This window comes from Rana temporaria, chromosome 1, assembly GCF_905171775.1.
Source record: "Rana temporaria chromosome 1, aRanTem1.1, whole genome shotgun sequence".
NCBI classification, from domain to species: Eukaryota; Metazoa; Chordata; class Amphibia; order Anura; family Ranidae; genus Rana; species Rana temporaria.
Genome location: NC_053489.1, coordinates 661046136 through 661073079, shown reverse-complemented (window position 1 = coordinate 661073079; position 26944 = coordinate 661046136). Strand labels below are relative to the sequence as shown.

Here is a 26944-nt window from a genome sequence, read left to right as displayed (position 1 = left end):
CATCACCATCATTGCAGCCCCCATCACCATCATTGCAGCCCCATCACCATCATTACAGCCCCCTCACCATCATTACAGCCCCCATCACTATCATTACAGCCCCCCATCACCATCATTACAGCCCCCTCACCAACATTACAGCCCCCATCACCATCATTGCAGCCCCATCATCATCATTACAGCCCCCCTCACCATCATTACAGCCCCCCATCACCATCATTACAGCCCCCATCACCATCATTACAGCCCCCCATCACCATCATTACAGCCCCCTCACCAACATTACAGCCCCCTCACCAACATTACAGCCCCCATCACCATCATTACAGCCCCCATCACCATCATTACAGCCCCCCATCACCATCATTACAGCCCCCATCACCATCATTACAGCCCCCCATCACCATCATTACAGCCCCCTCACCAACATTACAGCCCCCATCACCATCATTACAGCCCCCCTCACCATCATTACAGCCCCCATCACCATCATTACAGCCCCCCATCACCATCATTACAGCCCCCCATCACCATCATTACAGCCCCCCATTACCATCATTACAGTCTTATTGTGCCAAACAATGTAGCCTCATCAGTCAGTGTGTGCATTACGCACATCGGGCAGCTCCTGCTGTGTCACGGAGCTCACTGTGAAAAGTTCGGGTGCGCTGTGATAAAAGTCCCGCCCTCCTCCTAGACCAGCTGGTGTGATAGACAGAACACTGCCTCTATCACATGATAATGACACTTTAATCACAGCGCGCCCAAAGTTTTCACAGTGAGCTCCATGACACAGCAGTCTCCCGATGTGTGTTACAACCGGCGCCGCCCCTGCACCCACTGCCACCCCGAGGCCTGGCCTCGGTGGCCTTGTCGGGAATCCGGCCCTGTCTATATATTTATATAGATGGAGAGATATATATATATATCTATATATATATATATATATATATATATATATATATATATACAGGTGGTTCTCAAAAAATTAGCATATTGTGATAAAGTTCATTATTTTCTGTAATGTACTGATAAACATTAGACTTTCATATATTTTAGATTCATTACACACAACTGAAGTAGTTCAAGCCTTTTATTGTTTTAATATTGATGATTTTGGCATACAGCTCATGAAAACCCAAAATTCCTATCTCAAAAAATTAGCATATCATGAAAAGGTTCTCTAAACGAGCTCTTAACCTAATCATCTGAATCAACTAATTAACTCTAAACACCTGCAAAAGATTCCTGAGGCTTTTAAAAACTCCCAGCCTGGTTCATTACTCCAAACCGCAATCATGGGTAAGACTGCTGACCTGACTGCTGTCCAGAAGGCCATCATTGACACCCTCAAGCAAGAGGGTAAGACACAGAAAGAAATTTCTGAACGAATAGGCTGTTCCCAGAGTGCTGTATCAAGGCACCTCAGTGGGAAGTCTGTGGGAAGGAAAAAGTGTGGCAGAAAACGCTTCACAACGAGAAGAGGTGACCGGACCCTGAGGAAGATTGTGGAGAAGGACCGATTCCAGACCTTGGGGGACCTGCGGAAGCAGTGGACTGAGTCTGGAGTAGAAACATCCAGAGCCACCGTGTACAGGCGTGTGCAGGAAATGGGCTACAGGTGCCGCATTCCTCAGGTCAAGCCACTTTTGAACCAGAAACAGCGGCAGAAGCGCCTGACCTGGGCTACAGAGAAGCAACACTGGACTGTTGCTCAGTGGTCCAAAGTACTTTTTTCGGATGAAAGCAAATTTTGCATGTCATTCGGTAATCAAGGTGCCAGAGTCTGGAGGACGACTGGGGAGAGGGAAATGCCAAAATGCCTCAAGTCCAGTGTCAAGTACCCACAGTCAGTGATGGTCTGGGGTGCCATGTCAGCTGCTGGTGTTGGTCCACTGTGTTTTATCAAGGGCAGGGTGAATGCAGCTAGCTATCAGGAGATTTTGGAGCACTTCATGCTTCCATCTGCTGAAAAGCTTTATGGAGATGAAGATTTCATTTTTCAGCACGACCTGGCACCTGCTCACAGTGCCAAAACCACTGGTAAATGGTTTACTGACCATGGTATTACTGTGCTCAATTGGCTTGCCAACTCTCCTGACCTGAACCCCATAGAGAATCTGTGGGATATTGGGAAGAGAAAGTTGAGAGACGCAAGACCCAACACTCTGGATGAGCTTAAGGCCGCTACCGAAGCATCCTGGGCCTCCATAACACCTCAGCAGTGCCACAGGCTGATTGCCTCCATGCCACGCCGCATTGAAGCAGTCATTTCTGCAAAAGGATTCCCGACCAAGTATTGAGTGCATAACTGAACAGAATTATTTGAAGGTTGACTTTTTTTTTATTAAAAACACTTTTCTTTTATTGGTCGGATAAAATATGCTAATTTTTTTAGATAGGAATTTTGGGTTTTCATTAGCTGTATGCCAAAATCATCAATATTAAAACAATAAAAAGGCTTGAACTACTTCAGTTGTGTGTAATGAATCTAAAATATATGAAAGTCTAATGTTTATCAGTACATTACAGAAAATAATGAACTTTATCACAATATGCTAATTTTTTGAGAACCACCTGTATATAAACAATGCAAATGGGATTGCTGCACAACATTTTTTTTATTTGAAAAATCTGTCAAGAAGACATCAAAAACGTCATCTGTACAATCAGGCAATCGTGACAATATGACAGTTTCGGGCTATTCTGGATCACGCCCTTCCTCAGAAGATCTTGCCTATACACTGATCACAAATGTGACTGAATATATAGTTCAACAATAATTAATTAATTAGAACGAACAAACAAGCCATCTGTAATCAATCGATCAATTAATCAATTAGAACATCATTATGTAACATCAAGCTTGAATATACTACGATCCTTGGAATCAAAAGATTACTACACCTACCAATCGTCTCATGTTGTGTACATTATGAAATGTCCATGTGGTCTCCTTTATGTAGGAGAAACCACACAGAAAGTGAAAGATCGTATTGCTAATGTAGCACTACCCCCGCAGGAGCTGCTGGTTTAGATTTGGGCCTGCCATTACCTTACTGTTCACCACACTCGTCCTAGGGGTCCTTCTTGAAGAGTTTCAAATGTCCGCACCAACACTTTGTTTCTTTTTCTTCAAGGGTTTTATTAAACAAGTCCTTTCAGAGAGATGGAGGGTTAGAGGAAGATTCAGGTACCTTGCTTTGCGGATCACGGATTGGCCTAGCCACTGTTAAGTATGGCCGTCGTTCGAAATTTGAAATTTTACGTGTTTGCCGTAAGTCGTCCGTGAATGGGGCTGGACGTAATTACGTTCACGTCGAAACCAATACGTCCTTGCGGCGTACTTTGGAGCAATGCACACTGGGATATGTACACGGACGGCGCATGCGCTGTTCGTAAAAAACGTCAATCACGTCGGGTCACGAGTAATTTACATAAAACACGCCCCCCCATCCTCATTAGAATTAAGCGTGCTTACGCCGGCCCCATTTACGCTACGCCGCCGTAAGTTAGGAGGCAAGTACTTTGTGAATACAGTACTTGCCTCTCTGACTTAAGGCGGCGTAGCATAAATACAATACGCTATGACGCCTTAAAGATGCGCCGCCCTACCTGAATCTGGCTATATATATCTATATATACCGGTGTGTGTGTGTATATATAGATATATATATAGAGAAAAAGTCCAAAGTGGGAGGTGCACATCAGTATATATATATATATTATTATACAGGATTTAAAGCGCTGCGCAAACTGTTGGCGCTATATAAATCCTGTATAATAATAATATATATATACTATAGATATCTATAGATGTATATATATTTATAGATATATTTTTTAGGACCCTAGAGAATAAAATGGCAATCGCTGCAATTTTTTATGTCACACGGTATTTGCACAGTGTTTTTTCAAATGCAATTTTTTGGAATAAAAACCCAATATATAACCCAATTATTTGGTAGCATAAAAAAGATGATGTTACGTCAAGTTAATAGATACCTAACATGTCATGCTTTAAAATTGCGCATGCTTCTGGAATGGCGACAAACTACGGTACTTAAAAATCTCCATAGGCCACGCTGTCATATTTTTTTTACAGGTTACAAGTTTAGAATTACAGAGGAGATCTAGAATTATTGCTCTCACTTTAACATTCGCACCAATACCTTACATGTGTACTGTGAACACTGTTTACACACGCATGCGCTTGCTTCTGCACATGAGCTTTATTTTTTATTTTTTTTACACTGATCCTTTATTTTTATTATTTTTTGATCATTTTTAGTGTAAACATCCCTTGTAATAGAAATAAGGGATGACAGGTTTAGTTTAAACATTAGAAATTGTTCGGCTGGAGTTAGGCTTTAATATTTCTATGTGGTAAATGTTGTCATTTGATTTCCTTCTAGATTCCTGGGTGAGACCCGGGTGCAGCTCCGGGACTTATTCAATTCTGCCAACCTGAGCGCCACCTATAATTCCTCCCTACTGGACAACAAGAAGCAGACCACCGGGGTGAGTAGAAGAAGAGGGGGGGGGGGGGACTATATTATATACATGATATAAACTAGACAATTCCTTCTGTATGGGGGCCATACACTATACAATCTGATTGTACAACATCCACTAGATCCACCATCAACTATGTAGTGAAAGGAGCCCTCTTTCCTGTACAGATGCCCCCCCTTGTACATTTAATATATATTTCTGCTTAAAAGCTGAACTCTAATCTAAATCCATTTATCATATGTATTCTTCTGGAATCTTGGTGTGTTTTGTGTATTTCTTCCAGATCTGTGCAGTAATCTAGTGTGAGACTTCCTGTAATAAAGACCACTTGCTGCTCTCTCTCCTTGTGCAGGGTGACTGGTCTGGTCTCTTAACACTAATCCTAACTCTAACCCTAGCCCTTAACCCTAACTCTAACCCTAGCCCTTAACCCTAACTCTAATCCTAGCACTTAACATTAACTTTAACCTTAACCCTTAACCCTAACTCTAATCCTAGCTGTAACGGCTACCCAAGTAGTGAGAGGGTATCAGCCGTTGGAGACATCCTTTTCCCTAGCAAGTTGCGATATGCAAGTAAAACCGGTATCATTCCATCCCCAAGATCCAGAGAGAGAGAGAGAGTCCCCCTTCAAGAACGAGACGCGGCTGCTGTTTGAAGGGTCAAGTAGACTGATTTTAATGGTACATACACCTAGCTTATATGTGGTTACTCTGTTACAGGAACAATGACAAGCTCCTTAAATTACTCACTTAGTCAGGATCTAGCCACTTCGGCACCGAGACCCACCTGATCAGACACCTTCCTTTCTCAATAGAATTCAATTAACCTTTAGAACAATAAACACTCACAGATCATCCCATCAGCATACACCTGACAGAAGACTGCTAACTTGAACAATACACAAAAGAGTCAATTAACTAAGAAGGGACATTAGAATTTTATCAGTTAAAGAGTCCCTCTACAATTAACCCTTTGTAGGCCTCACTGTAGGATTATCATCGATGTCCAGGCAACATACATAGTTCATAGGTCTGTTACACTGCTCCCCTTTTGTGGAACACTCCGGCAGACCCGGATTGATCCTTTTCGGGTCAACTTGGGGATATCCGGTCTGCTGTTAGGGTAAAAGTTCCGTTTGCCTGGATAAACCATCCGCATTCCCATTGGCTTACCAGGTCGGTAGCTGATGGTGAAGGTGAATAATGGAATTCAGTTCTGGAACAGTCACTTGCTTTGCTCTCTCAATGGCTCCCAAAACCTGTTGCTGATGCTCTTGGGAGAGATAAGGCACCACCTGGATGCAAATCCCATTTAATCTTTTGACAATTTCCGCCTGTTTGTGCATTTCAATGTTCAAGCCACGGGACATCTCATAATACATGACATAGTGTCGTTGCATCTCTGATTTCTCACTGGCCAACTTGTCACATTCCCATTTCAGACTGTGATATTGTGCCGGATCTACAGTACATGTCGGGGAAGGTAGGTCTTACCCGGGTCTCAGCAACAAGCGGGTTGATTCCAGCAAACGCGGGGTGGTCACGGGACAAGCAGCAGCAGGTTGTAGGTAGATAAGCCGAAGTCAGAGGGCCAATGTCGTTGCCCAGCACCACCTCAGCGGTAGGATTGTCCATGATACCAACTGTGTCTTTCCTGACCCGGCTCCCCCAGTCTTAGTGCACCGGGCGGTGGGTACGCGAAATAGAGCACCCCCTGCGACCCGGACGGCAACTGTGCGAGTAGACACGTTCTCTGGCTTTACCAGATGTTTTGAATCAGAGTGATAGTAGTCCCGGTATCTCTTATGCCCCGTACACACCATCACTTTATGTGATGAAAAAAAAATGACGTTTTTAAAAACGTCACTTTAATTGACCGTGTGTGGGGGGAAAACGTTGTTTTATGTCTTCTAAAAAACGACCCAAAAAAAATTGAAGCATGCTTCAATTTTATGTGTCGTTTTCAAAAGTGCACTTTTACTTCACAGAAATTGACCGTGTGTAGCAAAAACGTCGTTTAAAAACGACGTTTTTTGCACACGCGCATGCCCAGAAGCTACTTATGAAGCGAGCTTCAAGGAAAAACGTGGTGGAACTAACCCTCACTTTGCTAGAACATTGTGAGAAAAACGATGGTGTGTATGCAACTTCGTCTTTGAAAATTGAACTTTCAAAAACGTCATTTTTTACTTCACAGAAAATGTCGTTTTTTTTCATCACATAAAGTGATGGTGTGTATGCGGCATTAGGCCTTGTGCTACTTGTCCATTCACCCGTACCTCCTGACGGTGATGCTGACGGTTATCTGGAGAGGCAGCTTGTATTGGGTCTGCCTCATACAAAATTCCCAGACATTCCTCCGGGCCCCCCTCGGTCTCCAGGCAGTGAGCCGCAGAGGGACGTGATGGAGTGCCCTCTGTGTTGGGTGTTGTGCGTCTCCAGTTGGTAGTTGTAGCTCTCAGAGGGCAATAACGAGCAATATGTCCTGTGTCGCTGCAGTGATGGCACGTCACCCTAGACGAATCCCAGGGGTAGTTGTTAGGCCCCTGAGGACGTGGTGGTCCTGGTGGGACTGGAGCCTGAAACTCTGGGCGTGGGGTGACGGTTGGAGTACGCGGTTCTACCTTATGAGCCAGCCGTGTAGTACCCTGGCTTACTTTCCTTGTTTCCGCGTACTCATCTGCTAGCCGAGCCGCCTCGTTTAAGTTAGTTGGACGGCGATCTTGTATCCAGTCTTGTATGTCTGCGGCCAGGTCTTGGAAGAAATGTTCCATTAGGAACAGCTGCAGAACTTCCTCCCCGGTGTTGGCCTTGCACCCTTGGACCCAAAGGGATGCCACCCTTTGTAACCGGTTGGCCCATTCCATGTGGGAGTCCACAGCCTTCTTCTTGGACTCCCGGAAGCGACAGCGGTAGGCTTCTGGAGTTACGGCGTATAGGGTTAGCAGCGCCTTTTTAACTTGCTGGTATTGTAAAATATCCTCTGGAGCGAGTGCCCAAAAGGCTTCATTGGCTTTGCCCGACAATTTCCCAGACAAAATAGTGACCCATTGGTCTGGTGGTACCTGGTGTAGTGAGCACTGCCTCTCAAAATCAGCCAAATATCCATCTATTTCCTCCTCACTTTCTACAAAAGCTTTAATGCAGTGAACAGTATTTTTCCTTCCTGTAGCCGCGGGTGGGGAGTAGGTGCTGCATGTGTAATGGGCTGTCTCGCTCTTACCAGTTCAGTTCTTGTCCCCTCTTAGTTTGTATCTCTTCCCTTGCTTCCCGGAACAGCTGGTGATTAGTTCCCGGACGTTTCTGGATACAAGGATAATCTCCGCTGTACAATACAGTAATTACATCTTCTTCACTGACAGGTGAGGGGGCTCCGTTCCTTCCATAGATCCATCCATTTCGTCCAGCTCCAGCAGGTCAGCTATCAGCTCCCTCCGTGGTCTGTTACTGGCACGCCTACCATGACTCTCCAATAGATCTTTTAGTGTGGGTCTTTTCAGCCTGGCATACTGCGACTCCATTCAGCACTTGCTCTTTGGATAAAAGGACCATCCGGCTGCTGCCAACCAATGTAACGGCTACCCAAGTAGTGAGAGGGTATCAGCCGTTGGAGACGTCGTTTTCCCTAGCAAGTTGCGATATGCAAGTAAAACCGGTATCATTCCATCCCCAAGATCCAGAAAGAGAGAGTCCCCCTTCAAGAACGAGACGCGGCTGCGGTTTGAAGGGTCAAGTAGACTGATTTTAATGGTACATACACCTAGCTTATATGTGGTTACACTGTTACAGGAACAATGACAATCTCCTTAAATTACTCACTTAGTCAGGATCTAGCCACTTCGGCACCGAGACCCACCTGATCAGACACCTTCCTTTCTCAATAGAATTCAATTAACCTTTAGAACAATAAACACTCACAGATCATTCCATCAGCATACACCTGACAGAAGACTGCTAACTTGAACAATACACAAAGAGTCAAATTAACTAAGAAGGGACATTAGAATTTTACCAGTTAAAGAGTCCCTCTACAATTAACCCTTTGTAGGCCTCACTGTAGGATTATCATCGATGTCCAGGCAACATACATAGTTCATAGGTCTGTTACACTAGCCCTTAACCCTAACTCTAATTCCAGCCCTTAACCCTAACTCTAATCCTAGCCCTTAACCCTAACTCTAATTCCAGCCCTTAACCCTAACTCTAATCCTAGCCATTAACATTAATGCTAACTCTAATCCTAGCCCTTAACACTAACCCTATTTCTAACCCTAGCACTTAACCCTAACCCTATCTCTAACTCTAATCCTAGCCCTTAACACTAACCCTAACCCTATTTCTAACCCTAGCCCTTAACCCTAACTCTAATCCTAGCCCTTAACATTAACCCTAACCCTATTTCTAACCCTAGCCCTTAACCCTATTTCTAACCCTAGCCCGTAACCTTAACTGTAACCCTAACTCTAATCCTAGGTTAGAGTTAAGGGTTAGAGCTGGGATTAGGGTTAGAGTTAGGGTTCAGGGTTTGAGTTACACTCTAAAAAATAATGTCTTGGCTCAACAAAAAAAAATAACGCAACAGTTTGCATCAAGCTTTTTAAGTTATGACAATGTCAGGTAAAATTAAGTGGAAGCAACAACCTACATTGTGTTGAGGTAATTAGCTTTTCTGCTAGATATAAATGCATTTTTATTTACCATCCACTTAATTATTGGCATTATAAACACATGTTTTTAAGTTGAGTAGTCAACAATATTAAGTTGCTCCAATTAGTTTTTCCAGTTTCTACAATCATTTTTTTAAGTCACATGTACTTAATTTCTACAATTATGAGCACACTTTCTTTAGGTTAATAAACAGCTAAACTCAAGTTGGTCCAAAGTTATTTTCTCTATTAGTGATTAGCTTTGTTTTTATACTAGCTTTCACAAATGAATTCATTCAACAACACAATTGTTAAACAATTAGACCCCTTTCACACTGGAGTGGTTTGCAGGCGCTATTGCGCTTAAAATAGCGCCTGCAAACCGACCCTAAACTGTGTCTCCAGTGACCCTAAAGCTTTGTCTCCAGTGTGAAAGCCCCAGGGCTTTTACACTGGAGCGGTGCGCTAGCAGGACGGGAAAAAAGTCCTGCTAGCCACATCTTGTGGTGTTTATACCGCTCCTCCCCATTAATTTTTAATGGAACAGCACGGCTATACCGCTGAAAAAGCGTCTCAGCAGAGCCGCCTTGCAGTGTTTTTTTAACCACTTCTCGGCCACTGGCGGGGGTAAAACCGCCCTGCTAGCGGCCGAATACCGGCGCAAAAAATAGCGGCACTTTACCACGGACGCACTGACCGCCCCCAGTGTGAAAGGGGCCTTAAATTTATTACACAAAACGGTTGAGTTTTTTAACATAGATATGAAAGTTAACAAAAATAGAAAATAAGTTTCAAACATAAAGATTTGTACCATGTATAATATATCCTAATATATCTAAAACCACAGTGCCAAATATAAACTTAGGACCGTCTCACACCGGAAATTGCACAGGAATGCGCTGTATGTTCACATGCGATTCACATGCAGTTCTGTGTAGTGCGATTCAGCTCATTCATTTTGGATGGGCTGAATTTGTACTGCACTAAAAGTAGTGTATCTACAATTGGAAACTCATTGCAACCGGATCATGTGGTACTTCTGTACCACGTGATCCAGTGCGAGCAAACACACTGCGTTTGTGATCTGCATTTGGGGTGTCATTAGCTTAAAATTGACACTCACTGCAGAACACAGCTGCAGTGCATTTTAAACATGGTGTGGGAAATTCTCATGGATACACCGCTCCTACAGCACCCCTGCCCATTGAAATTATTGGGCAGCACCACCGGCAGCTGCACTTTGCCGGCGGTTTTAACAAGTGGTTGTTAAAAACACCCCGCCTAGCGGCCGAATAGCACGCTAAAAATAGCGGCGCTTTACTACTGACCGCCGCCTCAGTGTGAAAGCGGCCTTAGGGCAAGAAGGAAGAGGGAGCTGATAAGGGGGAAAGAGCATCAAAAAAAAAGAAAAAAAAGAAGAAAAACAGACAAATAGGAATACCACAATAGTGGCCATAGGTTGGAGGGGAGAGAGGAAAACAGTCCCTCCGTCTCCAAGGAAAGAAGACAATAAACAATCAGACTATTGGGGTTTATTTACTAAAGGTAAATCTGAAAGATCTGAAATTAGGGGAAGCTCTGCTGATTTTATCATCCAATCATGTGCAAGCGAAAATGCTGTTTTTATTTTCCTTGCATGTCCCCCTCAGATCTACAGTGACTGCACTTCCAAGTGCACCTTCAGTGAAAAGTGGATTTGCCTTTAGTAAATATTTTAAACAAACCATGAAGTCTTGAATATAGATTGCCATAGAAGCTAAAATCTATAATACACTGACTCCCCTGGCACAAAAAAAAAACTTTTCAAAGCTTAGCAGATTTTACAAATGGCGCACTATCAATGCTACCCCACTGACATGAGGCAATTATGTTCACAAGGCTAAAAACAACCAGCACTATATTAGGACAAAGTTTGTTAGTTGGTGTTGCCTTTTAACACCTAGTTCTCGAGCTATAGGCTATAAGGGATTACAAATAGTAATAGTTCCAAATTTCTTTGTAAAGCAAATTATTTCACCTTTAAAAATGTCTTTCATATCTCTGTGCCGCAGCAGGTCTTCCTTCCAACATGTCTCAGCTTTTTCTGCGTTATGTTGGTGGGGGAGGAGACTTGCAATAACTCAAGTTAGAACAAAATTGAGTTACCAAGTCCATTTTATTAAGTTACCACAACTTAAATTTCCTTTTACATCAATGAATGCAGAAATGGGACTGTACACAACACACAAAATTAGGTTGCTATAATTTCCAACATTATAATATCAACAGAACTTATTAAAATAGGTTTTCAACGTAAAAAGTTTATTTAAAACAATAAATTAGAATTTTTACCTTGGAAATATGCATTTAATTAAGTGGTGGTAACAGGTCTCTCGAATTACTTTTTAGAGTGTAGTGTTAGAGCGTGGATTAGGGTTAGAGCTGGGATTATGGTTAGTGTTAGGGTTAGAGCTGGGATAATGGTTAGAGTTAGGGTTAAGGGCTAGAGTTAGGGTTAGAGCTGGGATTAGGGTTAAGGGCTGAAGTTAGGGTTAGAGCCGGGATTAGAGTTAGGGTTAAGAGCTAGAGTTAGGGTTAATAGCTAAGGTTAGGGTTAGAGTTAAGGGTTAGGGTTAGAGCTGGGATTAGGGTTAGAGTTAGGGTTAAGGGCTAGAGTTAGGGTTAGAGCTGGGATTATGGTTAGAGTTAGGGTTAAGGCCTTGATTTAGGTTTAGAGCTGGGATTAATGTTAGAGTTAGGGTTAGAGCTGGGATTAGGGTTAAAGTTGGGGTTAAGGGCTAGAGTTAGGGTTAGAGCTTGGATTAGGGTTAGAGTTAGGCTTAAGGGCTCGAGTTAGGGTTAGAGTTAGGGTTAGAGCTGGGATTAGGATTAGAGTTAGGGTTAAGGGCTACCGTTAGGGTTAGAGCTGGGATTAGAGTTAGGGTTAGAGTTAGGGTTAAGAGCTAAGGTTAAAGTTAGGGTTAGAGCTGGGATTAGGGTTAGAGTTACGGTTAATGGTTTGAGTTAGGGTTAGAGCTGGGATTAGGGTTAGAGCTGGGATTAGGGTTAGAGCTAGGGTTAAGGGCTAGAGTTAGGGTTAGAGCTGGGATTAGGGTTAGCATTTGGGTTAAAGGCTAGAGTTAGGGTAGAGCTGGGATTATGGTTAGAGTTAGGGTTAAGTGCTAGTTAGGGTTTAGAGCTGGGATTAATGTTAGAGTTAGGGTTAAGGGCTAAAGTTAGGGTTAGAGCTGGGATTAGGATTATAGTTAGGGTTAAGGGCTAGAGTTAGGGTTAGAGCTGGGATTAGGGTTAGAGTTAGGGTTAAGGGCTAGAGTTAAGGTTAGAGCTGGGATTTGGGTTACAGTTAGGGTTATGGTCTAGAGTTAGGGTTAGAGCCAAGGTTAGGGTTAGAGTTAAGGGTTAGGGTTAGAGTTAAGGGCTAGGGTTAGAGCTGGGATTAGGGTTAAAGTTCGAGTTAAGGGCTTGATTTAGGGTTAGAGCTGGGATTAGGGTTAGAGCTGGGATTAGGATTAGAGTTAGAGTGTTAAGTGTGTATGGGGACTTAAGCTGTGAATTCTTGGAAGGTGTAGAGAACAATAGCGTGTATCATATGAGCTCTTCATAGTCTACATGACCGGAGATGGGGCAAGGATGTCTTTCCTGATATGATTGGCCTAGAAGGTGTCGGTCTGTCCCATCTCTGATAGTCGGAAGGTCATATAATAGAGCTCAGAGTCTGATTCCTGACAGCTGAGAGGATTGGCTGTCAGGCCGGCGTGGTGTTTCCATGGAATGTGAGGGTTCTGTGAGTCTCAGTATTCGGAGATCACAGGACTGGAGGGATTCCATGCTGTTACAATGTAAACTTCAGAGACCATTTATATCCGAAGTGATGACAAGGCAGAGTCTGGGAGGTAGAACCTCTCTGTATTGTATACATTGTATCCTCTGCTGATCTCCAAACTTAAAGTGGTATTAATCCCAAAACCAAAAATGCCATATATTGCAGTTTCCCAATCTAATGCAAACTAATAGTGGCTGCATTTGTTTTCTTTTTTAAGCTTTTCTTCCCTCTGTTTGGTGATCTGGCCAGTAACACATCTCCTGTATTAGAGCGCCCCCCCACTCTGAATAAGGGGCACCTTTGGACAACAGAATTTGGGGGGGGGGGGGTGGTTGGACTGTGCGATGTATTAGCAGATTTAAAACACACTAACAAATCAAAGCCAAACTCTGACTGACGCTTTATAATCGGTTACAGCACACAGTTTCCTTATTTGGGTTCCATTTTTTTTTCCAGTGGTAAATGGTTTGTCTCATCTCTGTAACTGATACATTCTGCTGGAGAGCTTGTGCTTTAAAAAAAAACAGACTTACTGGCTGGATCACCAGAAAATAAAAGAAAGCCTAAAAAATAAAACTAATGCAGCCATCACATCTAAGAATTAGTAAGCTGCAATATAATAAATGTTTGCTTTTGGATTTAAATAGTGATTTAAGACCAGACCGCCCAACGCATATACTGTATATACAGATGTGCAGGATAAAGGGAGGCAAGGGGTCAATATACAGATCAGAGACAGGGTGGGGCTGACATATACTGTAGAGGGGTGATGACAGTAGAGGGCCAGTTGATAATATTGTTGCAGCGCTGGGGCTGCAGGGTTGAATCCCAGGGGCTACTCTATTAAAACTACAAAAGGTCCAGCTTTGTGTCTCTGGGTGTCCCATATTTCTGTATTTTTAGATGATGACCTGGGGGGCTGTAATTCCATCATCCAGAAGATAATTCAGCGATTAATGGGCACGCACAGTGGCTGCGATTAATGGGCACATTGGCTGAGTTTGATGGGCACAGTGGCTGCGATTAATGGGCACAGTGGCTGAGTTTGATGGGCAGAGTCTATGTGCCTTTAGTAAGTCAACCCCAAAGAGCCCAGTTTGCTGTATTATGTGTTAAGGATCTTGGCCAGAATTTTTCAACCTTTTTACACTAAAGGAACCCTTAAAATAATTTTCAGGTCTACGGGGTACCCCTGTTAAAATAATTAATTGGAAGTCAGTGGGAAGAATGCTCCTTACATTGGTGATCAGTGGGAAGAATGTTCCTTACATTGGTGATCAGTGGGAAGAATGTCCCTTACATTGGTGATCAGTGAGAAGAATGTTCCTTACATTGGTGGTCAGTGGGAAGAATGTTCCTTACATTGGTGATCAGTGGGAAGAATGTTCCTTACATTGCTGATCAGTGGGAAGAATGTCCCTTACATTGGTGATCAGTGGGAAGGATGCCCCTTACATTGGTCATCAGTGGGAAGAATGTCCCTTACATTGGTGATCAGTGGGAAGAATGTCCCTTACATTGGTGATCAGTGGGAAGAATGTCCCTTACATTGGTGATCAGTGGGAAGAATGCTCCTTACATTGGTGATCAGTGGGAAGAATGTTCCTTACATTGCTGATCAGTGGGAAGAATGTCCCTTACATTGGTGATCAGTGAGAAGAATGTTCCTTACATTGGTGATCAGTGGGAAGAATGCTCCTTACATTGGTGATCAGTGGGAAGAATGTCCCTTACATTGGTGATCAGTGGAAGAATGTCCCTTACATTGGTGATCAGTGGGAAGAATGTCCCTTACATTGGTGATCAGTGGGAAGAATGTCCCTTACATTGGTGATCAGTGGGAAGAATGCTCCTTACATTGCTGATCAGTGGGAAGAATGTCCCTTACATTGGTGATCAGTGAGAAGAATGTTCCTTACATTGGTGATCAGTGGGAAGAATGCTCCTTACATTGGTGATCAGTGGGAAGAATGTCCCTTACATTGGTGATCAGTGGGAAGAACGTTCCTTACATTGGTGATCAGTGGGAAGAATGTTCCTTACTTTGGTGATCAGTGAGAAGAATGTCCCTTACATTGGTGATCAGTGGGAAGAATGTCCCTTACATTGGTGATCAGTGGGAAGAATGTCCCTTACATTGGTGATCAGTGGGAAGAATGTTCCTTACATTGGTGATCAGTGGGAACAATGTGCCTTACATTGGTGATCAGTGGGAAGAATGTTCCTTACATTGCTGATCAGTGAGAAGAATGTTCCTTACATTGGTGATCAGTGGGAAGAATGATCCTTACATTGGTGATCAGTGGGAAGAATGTCCCTTACATTGGTGATCAGTGGGAAGAACGTTCCTTACATTGGTGATCAGTGAGAAGAATGCTCCTTACATTAGTGATCAGTGGGAAGAATGTCCCTTACATTGGTGATCAGTGGGAAGAATGTCCCTTACATTGGTGATCAGTGAGAAGAATGTCCCTTACATTGCTGATCAGTGAGAAGAATGTTCCTTACATTGGTGATCAGTGAGAAGAATGCTCCTTACATTGGTGATCAGTGAGAAGAATGCTCCTTACATTGGTGATCAGTGGGAAGAATGTGCCTTACATTGGTGATCAGTGGGAAGAATGTCCCTTACATTGGTGATCAGTGAGAAGAATGTTCCTTACATTGGTGATCAGTGGGAAGAATACCCCTTACATTGGTGATCAGTGGGAAGAATGTCCCTTACATTGGTGATCAGTGGGAAGAATGTTCCTTACATTGGTGATCAGTGGGAAGAATGCTCCTTACATTGGTGATCAGTGGGAAGAATGTCCCTTACATTGGTGATCAGTGGGAAGAATGTCCCTTACATTGGTGATCAGTGGGAAGAATGCTCCTTACATTGGTGATCAGTGGAAGAATGTCTCTTACATTGGTGATCAGTGGGAAGAATGTCCCTTACATTGGTGATCAGTGAGAAGAATGTCCCTTACAATGGTGATCAGTGGGAAGAATGTCCCTTACATTGGTGATCAGTGGGAAGAATGTCCCTTACATTGGTGGTCAGTGGGAAGAATGTCCCTTACATTGGTGATCAGTGAGAAGAATGTCCCTTACATTGGTGATCAGTGAGAAGAATGTTCCTTACATTGGTGATCAGTGGGAAGAATGTCCCTTACATTGGTGATCAGTGAGAAGAATGTCCCTTACATTGGTGATCAGTGGGAAGAATGTTCCTTACATTGGTGATCAGTGAGAAGAATGTCCCTTACATTGGTGATCAGTGAGAAGAATGTCCCTTACATTGGTGATCAGTGGGAAGAATGTCCCTTACATTGGTGATCAGTGAGAAGAATGTTCCTTACATTGGTGATCAGTGGGAAGAATGTCCCTTACATTGGTGATCAGTGGAAGAATGTCCCTTACATTGGTGATCAGTGGGAAGAATGTCCCTTACATTGGTGATCAGTGGGAAGAATGTTCCTTACATTGGTGATCCATGGGAAGAATGTTCCTTACATTGGTGATCAGTGGGAAGAATGTCCCTTACATTGGTGATCAGTGAGAAGAATGCTCCTTACATTGGTGATCAGTGGGAAGAATGTCTCTTACATTGGTGATCAGTGGGAAGAATGTCCCTTACATTGGTGATCAGTGAGAAGAATGTCCCTTACATTGGTGATCAGTGGGAAGAATGTCCCTTACATTGGTGATCAGTGGGAAGAATGTCCCTTACATTGGTGGTCAGTGGGAAGAATGTCCCTTACATTGGTGATCAGTGAGAAGAATGTCCCTTACATTGGTGATCAGTGAGAAGAATGTTCCTTACATTGGTGATCAGTGGGAAGAATGTCCCTTACATTGGTGATCAGTGAGAAGAATGTCCCTTACATTGGTGATCAGTGGGAAGAATGTTCCTTACATTGGTGATCAGTGAGAAGAATGTCCCTTACATGGTGATCAGTGAGAAGAATGTTCCTTACATTGGTGATCAGTGGGAAGAATGATCCTTACATTGGTGATCAGTGGGAAGAATGTCCCTTACATTGGTGATCAGTGGGAAGAATGTTCCTTACATTGGTGATCAGTGGGAAGAATGCTCCTTACATTGGTGATCAGTGGGAAGAATGTCCCTTACATTGGTGATCAGTGGGAAGAATGTCCCTTACATTGGTGATCAGTGAGAAGAATGTTCCTTACATTGGTGATCAGTGGGAAGAATGTCCCTTACATTGGTGATCAGTGGGAAGAATGTCCCTTACATTGGTGATCAGTGGGAAGAATGTCCCTTACATTGGTGATCAGTGGGAAGAATGTTCCTTACATTGGTGATCCATGGGAAGAATGTTCCTTACATTGGTGATCAGTGGGAAGAATGTCCCTTACATTGGTGATCAGTGAGAAGAATGCTCCTTACATTGGTGATCAGTGGGAAGAATGTTCCTTACATTGGTGATTAGTGAGAAGAATGTTCATTACATCGGTGAGAGTTACACCGCCTGTGGATTGTGCCGAGTCAGCAAGTGACCATACTGTCTATATGTTATCCTTTAACATAATTGTTTGTAGGTACCTGTATGTTGTTAGCCATTTTCTCTAGATTGAAGCCTGTTTGTATTGTGATAGGTTGATGTTGTAACAGATGAAATGACAGCCAGTAATATATTAAGATGACTTTTTTTTGCATTATTACAGGCAACACTGACCCTCCAGATTTCCTACTTCCCTCCTCCGGGGGCCGCACCCACTTTCCCTCTTCCAATGCCTGCTGCAAAGGAGCCCACGCCATCCATCATCTCGTTCAGTACGGTGGATACCGTCACCGGTAAGCCCTCTGGTGTAATGGCAGGTTACTGGCTGTGGGGGGCAGTACAAGGGCATGTTGCTGCTGGACTGTGTAAGATCCTGGGATTGCTTAGACAGAGCCACAGAGCATAAATCAGAGAGCAGACACTCAGAAGGGAGGCTGAGGAACGGGATTGCAATTGTATCTAAAGTCTAGACAAGAAGCAAAATACAAATCTGAGGAATTCATGAAGACTACGAGACGCTTTAGAATTCCATTATGCCTCTGCATCTGTTGCAAACAGGTACATGAATTTGGGGCATGCGCCATGTGTGGGGGTGTGCGGAGACTGGTGAGTCCATATGGGCACTCCATCCTCAGTGGAATTGAGCTGCAGCGCACTATTAACCACTTCAGCCCCGGACCATTTGGCTGCCCAATGACCTTGCACCTTTTTGCGATTCGGCACTGCGTCCCTTTAGCTGACAATTGCGCAGTCGTACGACGTGGCTCCCAAACAAAATTTGCGTCCCTTTTCCCCACAAATAGAGCTTTCTTTTGGTGGTATTTGATCACCTCTGCGGTTTTTCGTTTTTGCGCTATAAACAAAAATAAAGCGACAATATTTTTTACTTTTTGCTATAATAAATATCCCCAAAAATATATGAAAAAGTTTTTCCTCAGTTTAGGCCGATACGTATTCTTCTACTAATTTTTGGTAAAAAAATAAATCGCAATAAGCGCTTATTGATTGGTTTGCGCAAAAGTTATAGGGCCAGATTCACGTATATGAGCGGCGGCGTAACGTATCGTAGATAAGTTACACCGCCGCAAGTTTTCATCGCAAGTGCCTGATTCACCAAGCACTTGCGATGAAAACCAACGCCGGCGGCCTCCGGCGCAAGGCGGGCCAATTCAAATGGGCGTGTGCCATTTATATTAGGCGCGCTCCCGCGCCAGACCTACTGCGCATGCTCCGTTTCGTAATTCCGTCGTGCTTTGCGCTCCGTGACGTAATTTGTTCGAACGGCGATGCGCGTAGCGTAATTCCGTATCCCCGGACGGCTTACGCAAATGACGTTCATTTTTAAATTTCGCCATACTTTATACAGCAATACGATTGCTGCGTAAAGTTAAGGCACCCAAAAAAAACGACTAACTTTGCGACGGGAAACTAGACTAGCGGCGACGTAGCGAACGCGAAAATCCGTTGTGAATCGCCGTAACTCCTAATTTGCATACCCAACGCTGGTTTACGACGCAAACTCCCCCCAGCGGCGGCCGCGGTACTGCATCCTAAGATCCGACAGTGTAAAACAATTACACCTGTCGGATCTTCTGGCTATCTATGCGTAACTGATTCTATGAATCAGTCGCATAGATACTCTGAGAGATACGACGGAGTATCAGGAGATACGACGTCGTATCTCGTCTGTGAATCTGGCCCATAGCGTCTACAATATAGGGGATAGATGTGTAATTTTTTCACTAGTAATGGCGGCGATCAGCGATTTTTATCGTGACTGCCACATTATGGCGGACACATCGGACGCTTTTGATGAGTGCTATAAAAATGCACTGATTACTGTATAAATGTGACTGGAAGGGAAGGGGTTAACCACTAGGGGGTGAGGTAGGGGTTAAGTGTGTCCTAGGGAGTGATTCTAACTGTGTGGGGGCGGGGCTTACTGTGACACGACACTGATCACTGCTCCCGATGAGAGGGAACAGATGATCAGTGTTGTGTCACTAGGCAGAACAGGGAGATGCCTTGTTTACAAAGATATCCCCTGTTCTGCCGTTCCATAACACGATCTCGGGACACCGGCAGACATCGAGTCCGCAGGTCCCGCGGGCATGGTCACGTGATTCAAAGCAACGTATGTATATATACGGAAACCAAGAAGGATAGGGGGACAGGGACAAGGACCAGTGGCTAATGCTGACCCTGTAACATTCCCTCCCCCTGGAATTGATGGACTGTCTCGGTACTTGGTAATAAACAACATACATATGTATAAAAGGGAATTTTACTACATATAAAATTGTTACAAAAGGTTGCATAATTAAAATTGAAAGAACAGAGACTCAAGGGTCTCCCCAAGAATTATCTGTTATTACAAACATATAGACTGGTCTGTGCCTCCACTAGTTTCGCGGTATAACCGCTTCCTCAAGAGGACCAATCTATAAAGCAAACAATACAATTAATGTAAGCAAACATAATAATGCAACAGTAGCCAGTATTACAGCATAAAAGGGAGTAATAATACAACAAGATAGCTTACCCAATGTTGAGGTGGTCATGTGCGGCATCAGGAACCCGAGCAAAAGACCCATTGCGGCGGACAAGGGGGGTAATACGGAAATCTCTAGGTAAGAATTCTGATAGTAACAATTACAATTAAGAGAGAGTGGGACACCTGTGAGGGGAGGGGGGGGAGGGAAGGAGAGGGGGGGGAGAGGAGGAGGAAGGGGAAGTGGGGGACAAGGTATGGGAAAGAAAAGGGGGCAAAAAGGAGGGGGGGAGGGGGGAAGGGGCAATAGGGAGGGAGGTGAAGGGGTGGATACACTACGCCGCCGTAACTTTTTTTTTCCAGAATCCTCAAAGAATTTGCGCCGTAAGTTACGGCGGCGTAGTGTATCTTTGGCGGCGTAATGGCAGGCCATTCAAATCTCTGTGATGGGGGCGTGTTTTATGTGAATACGTCGTGACCCGACGTAAACAATGTTTTTTGTTAACTGCGCATGTGCCGTCCGTGGGGGTATCCCAGTGCGCATGCTCGAAATTAAACTGGAACCAGCCAATGCTTACGACGGTGACGTCATTCTACGCAAATCCCTATTCGCGAATGACTTACGCAAACAACGTAAAAAATTCAAAATGCGAGGCGGGAACGACGGCCATACTTAACATTGAGTATGCCTCATAATAGCAGGTTTAACTATACGCTGGGAAAAGCCGAACGCAAACGACGTAAAAAAATGCGCCGGCCGGACGTACGTTCGTGGATCGCCGTAACTAGCTAATTTGCATACTCAACGCGGATTTAGACGGAAACGCCACCTAGCGGCCGCCAAAAAATTGCACCTAAGATCCGACGGCGTACTGAGACGTACGCCTGTCAGATCCATCCGAGATGCCGTCGTATCTTGTTTTGTAGATACAAAACAAAGATACGACGCGCAAAATTTGAAATTACGCGGCATATCAATAGATACGCCGGCATAATTGTTCTGTGTATCTGGCCCATAGTACCCCTGAGATTCCCCGATGAATAGGGAATAACAGCCTCAATCCTCTGCCCCACATATAGGAACCATCAATCGAGAGATCTGTGATGCTCACTCACGGGCCGAGGCCCGTTAAATGAGCTCCCCAACCAAATAACGTCCAAGCGTCCGCCAATGGGCGGCGTCTGACATTATAGGTCAGTTTCTCCACACAGCGCGGATCCGTAGGTCACGCTATCGCGCATGCGCGTTCCACACGAGCCACTCGAGGAGAACAGGGAGGGGATGAACCAATCGCGTCACCCCTACCAAGGGAAACACAAGTCCGCCGCTATTGGGGAAGGATGCCAAGCGGCCCGGGACCACATCAGACCACCAGGGGTCGCTATGTAATGCATACAATACAATAAAACAAAAAGTAATAACATTAGAACATAAAATGTAGACAAGGTAGTATCAATTGGGGGAATTATAGGTCCCACAATAACGATTACTTACAGGTTGTGAAACCATACAGGAAATTGTCACAGCAATTGGGCTAGTAGACTGGGAGAACTGTCAATACCGAGTGGAGCCCATATATCAGGGCAGGTCAGGTAATCAGAACAACTGCATGATGCATATAGGTGGTTTGGATTGTGTGTCCATTACGACGGCGTATCTCCAGATGCGCCGTCGTAAGTCCGAATGGCCGCCGTCATATCTATGCGCCTGATTCATAGAATCAGTTACGCATAAATTCTGCCAAGATACGAGCGCATAAGTCTCCTACGCCATCGTATCTTGGGTGCATATTTGCACTGGCCGCCTGGTGGCGCTTCCGTTGATTTCCGCATCGAATATGTAAATGAGCAAGATACGCCGGTTCACGAACGTACGTACTCCCGTCGCAATTAGTTACGCCGTTTACGTAAGACATACGCCGGCGTAAAGTTAAAGCTGGTCTCTAGGTGGCGCAGCCCATGCAAGGTATGGACGTCGGAACAAGCGTATCTTTTTACGTCGTTTACGTAAGTTGTACGTGAATGGGGCTGTGCGTAGGTTACGTTCACGTCACAGGCATTGAGCCGGCCTATCTTTGGGCGTAAATACGACGTGATATTGAGCTTGCGCGCACATGCGCCGTTCGTTCGGCCATGCATCTACATGGGGTCAAGCCTCATTTAAATACAACACGCCCACGACCTGCCTACTTTGAAATACGGGCCCTTACGCCGGCCCATTTACGCTACGCCGCCGTAACTTAGGACGCAAGTGCTTTCTGAATACAGCACTTGCCTCTCTAAGTTGCGGCGGCGTAGCGTAAATAAGATACGCTACGCCCGCACAACGTAAAGCCGCCCTACGTGAATCTAGGCCAAGGTTTACAACCACAGGTTCAGATCCGGACCCTGACACTACCAATGATGGAGGCATTTTTTCCATTGACCCCCTGAACTGGTTTCAGAAAGGGTTCCTGAAACCTGAAAATTATTGTAGGGGTTCCTCCGGGGTAAAACGTTTGAGAAATGCTGCTCTATACAAAAAAGTCATCAAAGGAAAACCATCACAGATAATAAATATCCTCAGCATCCTTCTAATGAACAGTGATGAGGGTGATAGTCACACAGCCAACTTATGTAATGACCATAATTATCATTGACATGGAGCCAAGAATAACGATATCACAATCAGCTCTTCATCCCAAAGACTGACTAGACAATCACTAACCAACAATTATCTCAGCAAAACATAAAGAACTTTACTTGTGGTTACAGTACGATAATAATAATATGTGGGCAAGGCATGTATGGGAAAAGCAGTGGTTCGTTTTTAAATATACCATGATAACTTTTAACCACTTGAGGACCACCGAACGACGATATACGTCGACAAAATGGCACGACTGGGCGTACAGGTACGTCCCCTTTAAGAGCCCAGCTGTGGGTCGCGCGGCACTCTCGCGACCCGGTCCTCTTCTCCGCGACCGTCCATGTGGGAACAGCGGACCCGATCTCCGCCGGTGTCCCGCGTTTGGGTCAAAGAGAGGAAGAACGGGGAGAGGTAAGTGTAAACATACCTTCCCTGTGCTTCCTAGTGTGGCTGTCACTGATCGTCTGTTCCCTGTGTTAGGGAACGACGATCAGTGACATCACACGCACAGTCACGCCCTCCCCACAGTAAGAACACTTTCTTAGGGCACACTTAACCCCTACAGCGGCCCCTCTTGGTTAACCCCTTCACTTCCATTGTAATTTTCACAGTAATCAGTGCATTTTTATAGCTCTTTTCCCTGTGAAAATGACAATGGTCCCAAAAATGTGTCAAAAGTGTCCGATGTGTCCGCCAAAATTTCGCAGTGACGAAAAAAATCGCTGATCGCCGCCATTACTAGTAAAAAAAAAAAAAATATTAATAAAAATGCCATAAAACTATTCCCTATTTTGTAGACGCTATGGCCTAGATTCACGTAGGGCGGCTTTACGTTGTGCGGGCATAGCGTATCTTATTTACGCTACGCCGCCGCTACTTAGAGAGGCAAGTGCTGTATTCACAAAGCACTTGCGTCCTAAGTTACGGCGGCGTAGCGTAAATCGGCCGGCGTAAGCGCGCGTAATTCAAAGTAGGCAGGTCGTGGGCGTGTTGTATTTAAATTAAGCGTGACCCCATGTAGATGCATGGCCGAACGAACGGCGCATGCATGCTCAGTATCACGTCGTATTTACGCCCAAAGATACACTGGCTCAATGCCTGTGACGTGAACGTAACCTACGCACAGCCCCATTCACGTACGACTTACGTAAACGACGTAAAAAGATACGCGTGTTCCGACGTCCATACCTTGCATGGGCTGCGCCACCTAGAGACCAGCTTTATCTTTACGCCGGCGTATGTCTTACGTAAACGGCGTAACTAATTGCGACAGGCGTACGTACGTTCGTGAACCGGCGTATGTTGCTCATTTACATATTCGACACGGAAAACAACGGAAGCGCCACCTAGCAGCCAGTGTAAATATGCACCCTAAGATACGACGGCGTAGGAGACTTACGCCGCTCGTATCTTAGCCAAATTTAAGCGTATCTGGTTTCCAGAATACGCTTAAATATACGATGGCGCAGATTCGGACTTACGACGGCGTATCTACTGATACGCCAACGTAAGTCTCTGAGAATGTGGCTCTATAACTTTTGCACAAACCAATCAATAAACGCTTATTACAATTTTTTTTTTACAAAAATATGTAGAAGAATACGTATAGGCCTAAACCAGTGGTCTCAAAGTACCGGCCCGCGGGCCATTTGCGGCCCGCGGACCAGTTATAAATGGCCCCCAGGCAGGGTGGAAGTGAGGGGAGTAAAAAAAAAAAAAAAAAAAAAAAATTTTTTTTTTTTTTTTTTTAGCTGGCGCCATCTGGTGGTGAGCCGTTGGCATTACAAGTTATTACCACCAGATGTGTAAGCTGGCGCCATCTGGTGGTGGCCGTTGGTATTACAAGTTAAGCATTACAAGTTAAACAGCAATTCTAATGTCATTTTACACTATTTTCACTGCCATATTCTTCCCTCTAATTAGAACCCCCAAACATTATATATATTTTTTATCCTAACACCCTAGAGAATAAAATTGCGATCGTTGCAATACTTTCTGTTACGCCGTATTTGCGCAGCGGTCTTACAAGCGCACTTTTTTGGGAAAAAATTACACTTTTTTTAATTAAAAAATAATACAACAGTAAAGTTATCCCCATTTTTTTTAATATTATGAAAGATAATGTTACGCCGAGTAAATTCATACCCAACATGTCACGCTTCAAAATTGTGTCCGCTCGTGGAATGCCGACAAACTTTTTTACCCTTTAAAATCTTCATAGGCGACGTTTAAAAAAATCTACAGGTTGCATGTTTTAAGTTACAGAGGAGCTAGAATTATTGCTCTCACTCTACCAATCGCGGCGATACCTCACATGTGTGGTTTGAACACAGTTTACATATGCGGGCGCTGCTCACGTATGTGTTCGCTTCTGCGCGCAAGCTCGTCGGGACGGGGTGCGTTTTCTGGCTCCTAACTTTTTTAGCTGGCTCCTAGATTCCAAGCAAATTTGTCAAACCCTGACTTACACCAGTGCTGGTGGTAATAATGCGCTCGCTGACACCAGTGCTGGGGGTTAATAATGTGTTCGCTGACACCAGTACTGTTGTTTTTGAAGTTTGAAAGTTTGCATGCGGCCCCCCATGGCATATGAAAACTTGTCTTGTGGCCCTCAGGTAATTTGAGTTTGAGACCCCTGGCCTAAACTGAGGAAAAAAACTTTTTTTAAATATATTTTTTGGGGATATTTATTATAGCAAAAAGTAAAAAATATTGATTTTTTTTTTTCAAAAAAAGTAAAGTGATAAGGAGCAGAAGACGTCTTTGCTGTACACCTTATCGGTGTTGTCTGGTTTACTGAAGCTCTGAGATTGTTGCTTGAACCCCTCAAACGTCTTGATGATGTTGGGCTCCGGTTACTATTCCAAAATTTATGAGCCACTTTGGTACAACAGTGGTAGAGGGGGTGGTTTCATGTTTTGGTGGGCACTCGTTGGCATACCACCTTATTGTAGTCCGTTTGGATAATACGATTTCTGTATTGCGGGATGTGACTCTAGTTGTGTTTCCTGTGCAGACATAGCAGATGAAGAGACCACAGAGGATCAAATCGGCACTGGAGATGAAGGCGATGAGATGTCACTTCTACCTGGAGCCGAGCAGCCAACTCTCCCCAAGAAACCCCAGCAACACCCGCATCAGGGGGTCAAGAGGAAAAAGAGCGCCCCTCAAAGACCGCTGTCCAACAAAACTCAGGACTTCCAGGTGAGTCACAACTGTCATGCCCTATACACACATGGTCTGACTTTTGGGCCCAGATTCACAAAAGAGACTCCAGATACGCCGTCGTATCTATGCGACTGATTCATAGAATCAGTTACGCATAGATATTCAGTAGATCCGACAGGCGTAAGTCTCTTACGCCGTCGGATCTTAACTGCAATTTTTTTTTTGCCCACTAGGTGGCGCTTCCGTAGATTTCCCCGTTGAGTATGCAAATTAGCTAGATGCGCGAATTCCCGAACGTACGCGCCGCCAACGCAGTAAAGTTACGACGTTTACGTTAGGCTTTTCCCGGCGTAAAGTTGCCCCTGGGTCTATGAGGCGCAGTTAATGTTAAGTATGACATATAGGATATAGATGCGCTAATATTAACTTAAAAGGTGATAAAACGTACAAAGAAAACTAATCAGGGAGAACACTCCATAAACTGTGAATTACTAATATGTCCTTAATTAGTGCATCACTCTCTTCAATCTGAATGCTAATCCAGCCCTCCACCGCTGTGATCAGATGATACAGGCGCTCACAGACAGGGATTGCATGAAAGAAAAGAGAAAAAACCTCTCATTGCGCAATATTCGATGACAGATCAAAAAATGTAATCAGAGCATTGACATATGCACTCACGAATCCCCGCTTTCAGTAAAGCATGAAAACGCCACTCAGTATGCTGTTTCCTCAGCTCGATCTGATGCACTCGGATTTGATCGCAGGCTCCTCCCTACGCGTTACGTCACAGGCAAGCGACTTACTCATGGGTTCCTACCTACCTAATGTTAAGTATGGCCGGCGTTCCCGCGTCGAAAATTAAAAAATTTACGTCGTTTGCGTAAGTCGTCCGTGAATGGTGCTGGACGTAATTTACGTGCACGTCAAAACAATGACGTCCTTGTGATGTCATTTAGCGCAATGCACGCCGGGAAATTTTAAGGACGGCGCATGCCCAGTTCGTTCGGCGCAGGGACGCGCTTCATTTAAATGAAACACGCCCCCTACCCGCCGAATTTGAATTCCGCCGGGTGTTTTACGCCACGCCGCCGCAACTTTACAGGCAAGTGCTTTGTGAATAAAGCACTTGCCTGAAAAACTTTCGGCGGCGTAACGT

At 44.4% G+C, this 26944-nt stretch overlaps 1 protein-coding gene across 6 annotated transcripts in view; it reads left to right on the top strand.

Moving 5' to 3' along the window:
• Window positions 1-26944, top strand: part of DYSF (dysferlin) — a 412823-nt gene that overhangs the window by 180598 nt on the left and 205281 nt on the right. For all 6 annotated transcript variants that reach the window (XM_040335540.1, XM_040335536.1, XM_040335537.1 and 3 more), the window contains exons 4-6: window positions 4416-4521; window positions 17661-17790; window positions 25634-25821. In XM_040335540.1, the coding sequence (XP_040191474.1) occupies window positions 4416-4521; window positions 17661-17790; window positions 25634-25821 (424 nt within the window). The remainder of the gene's footprint in view (window positions 1-4415; window positions 4522-17660; window positions 17791-25633; window positions 25822-26944) is intronic.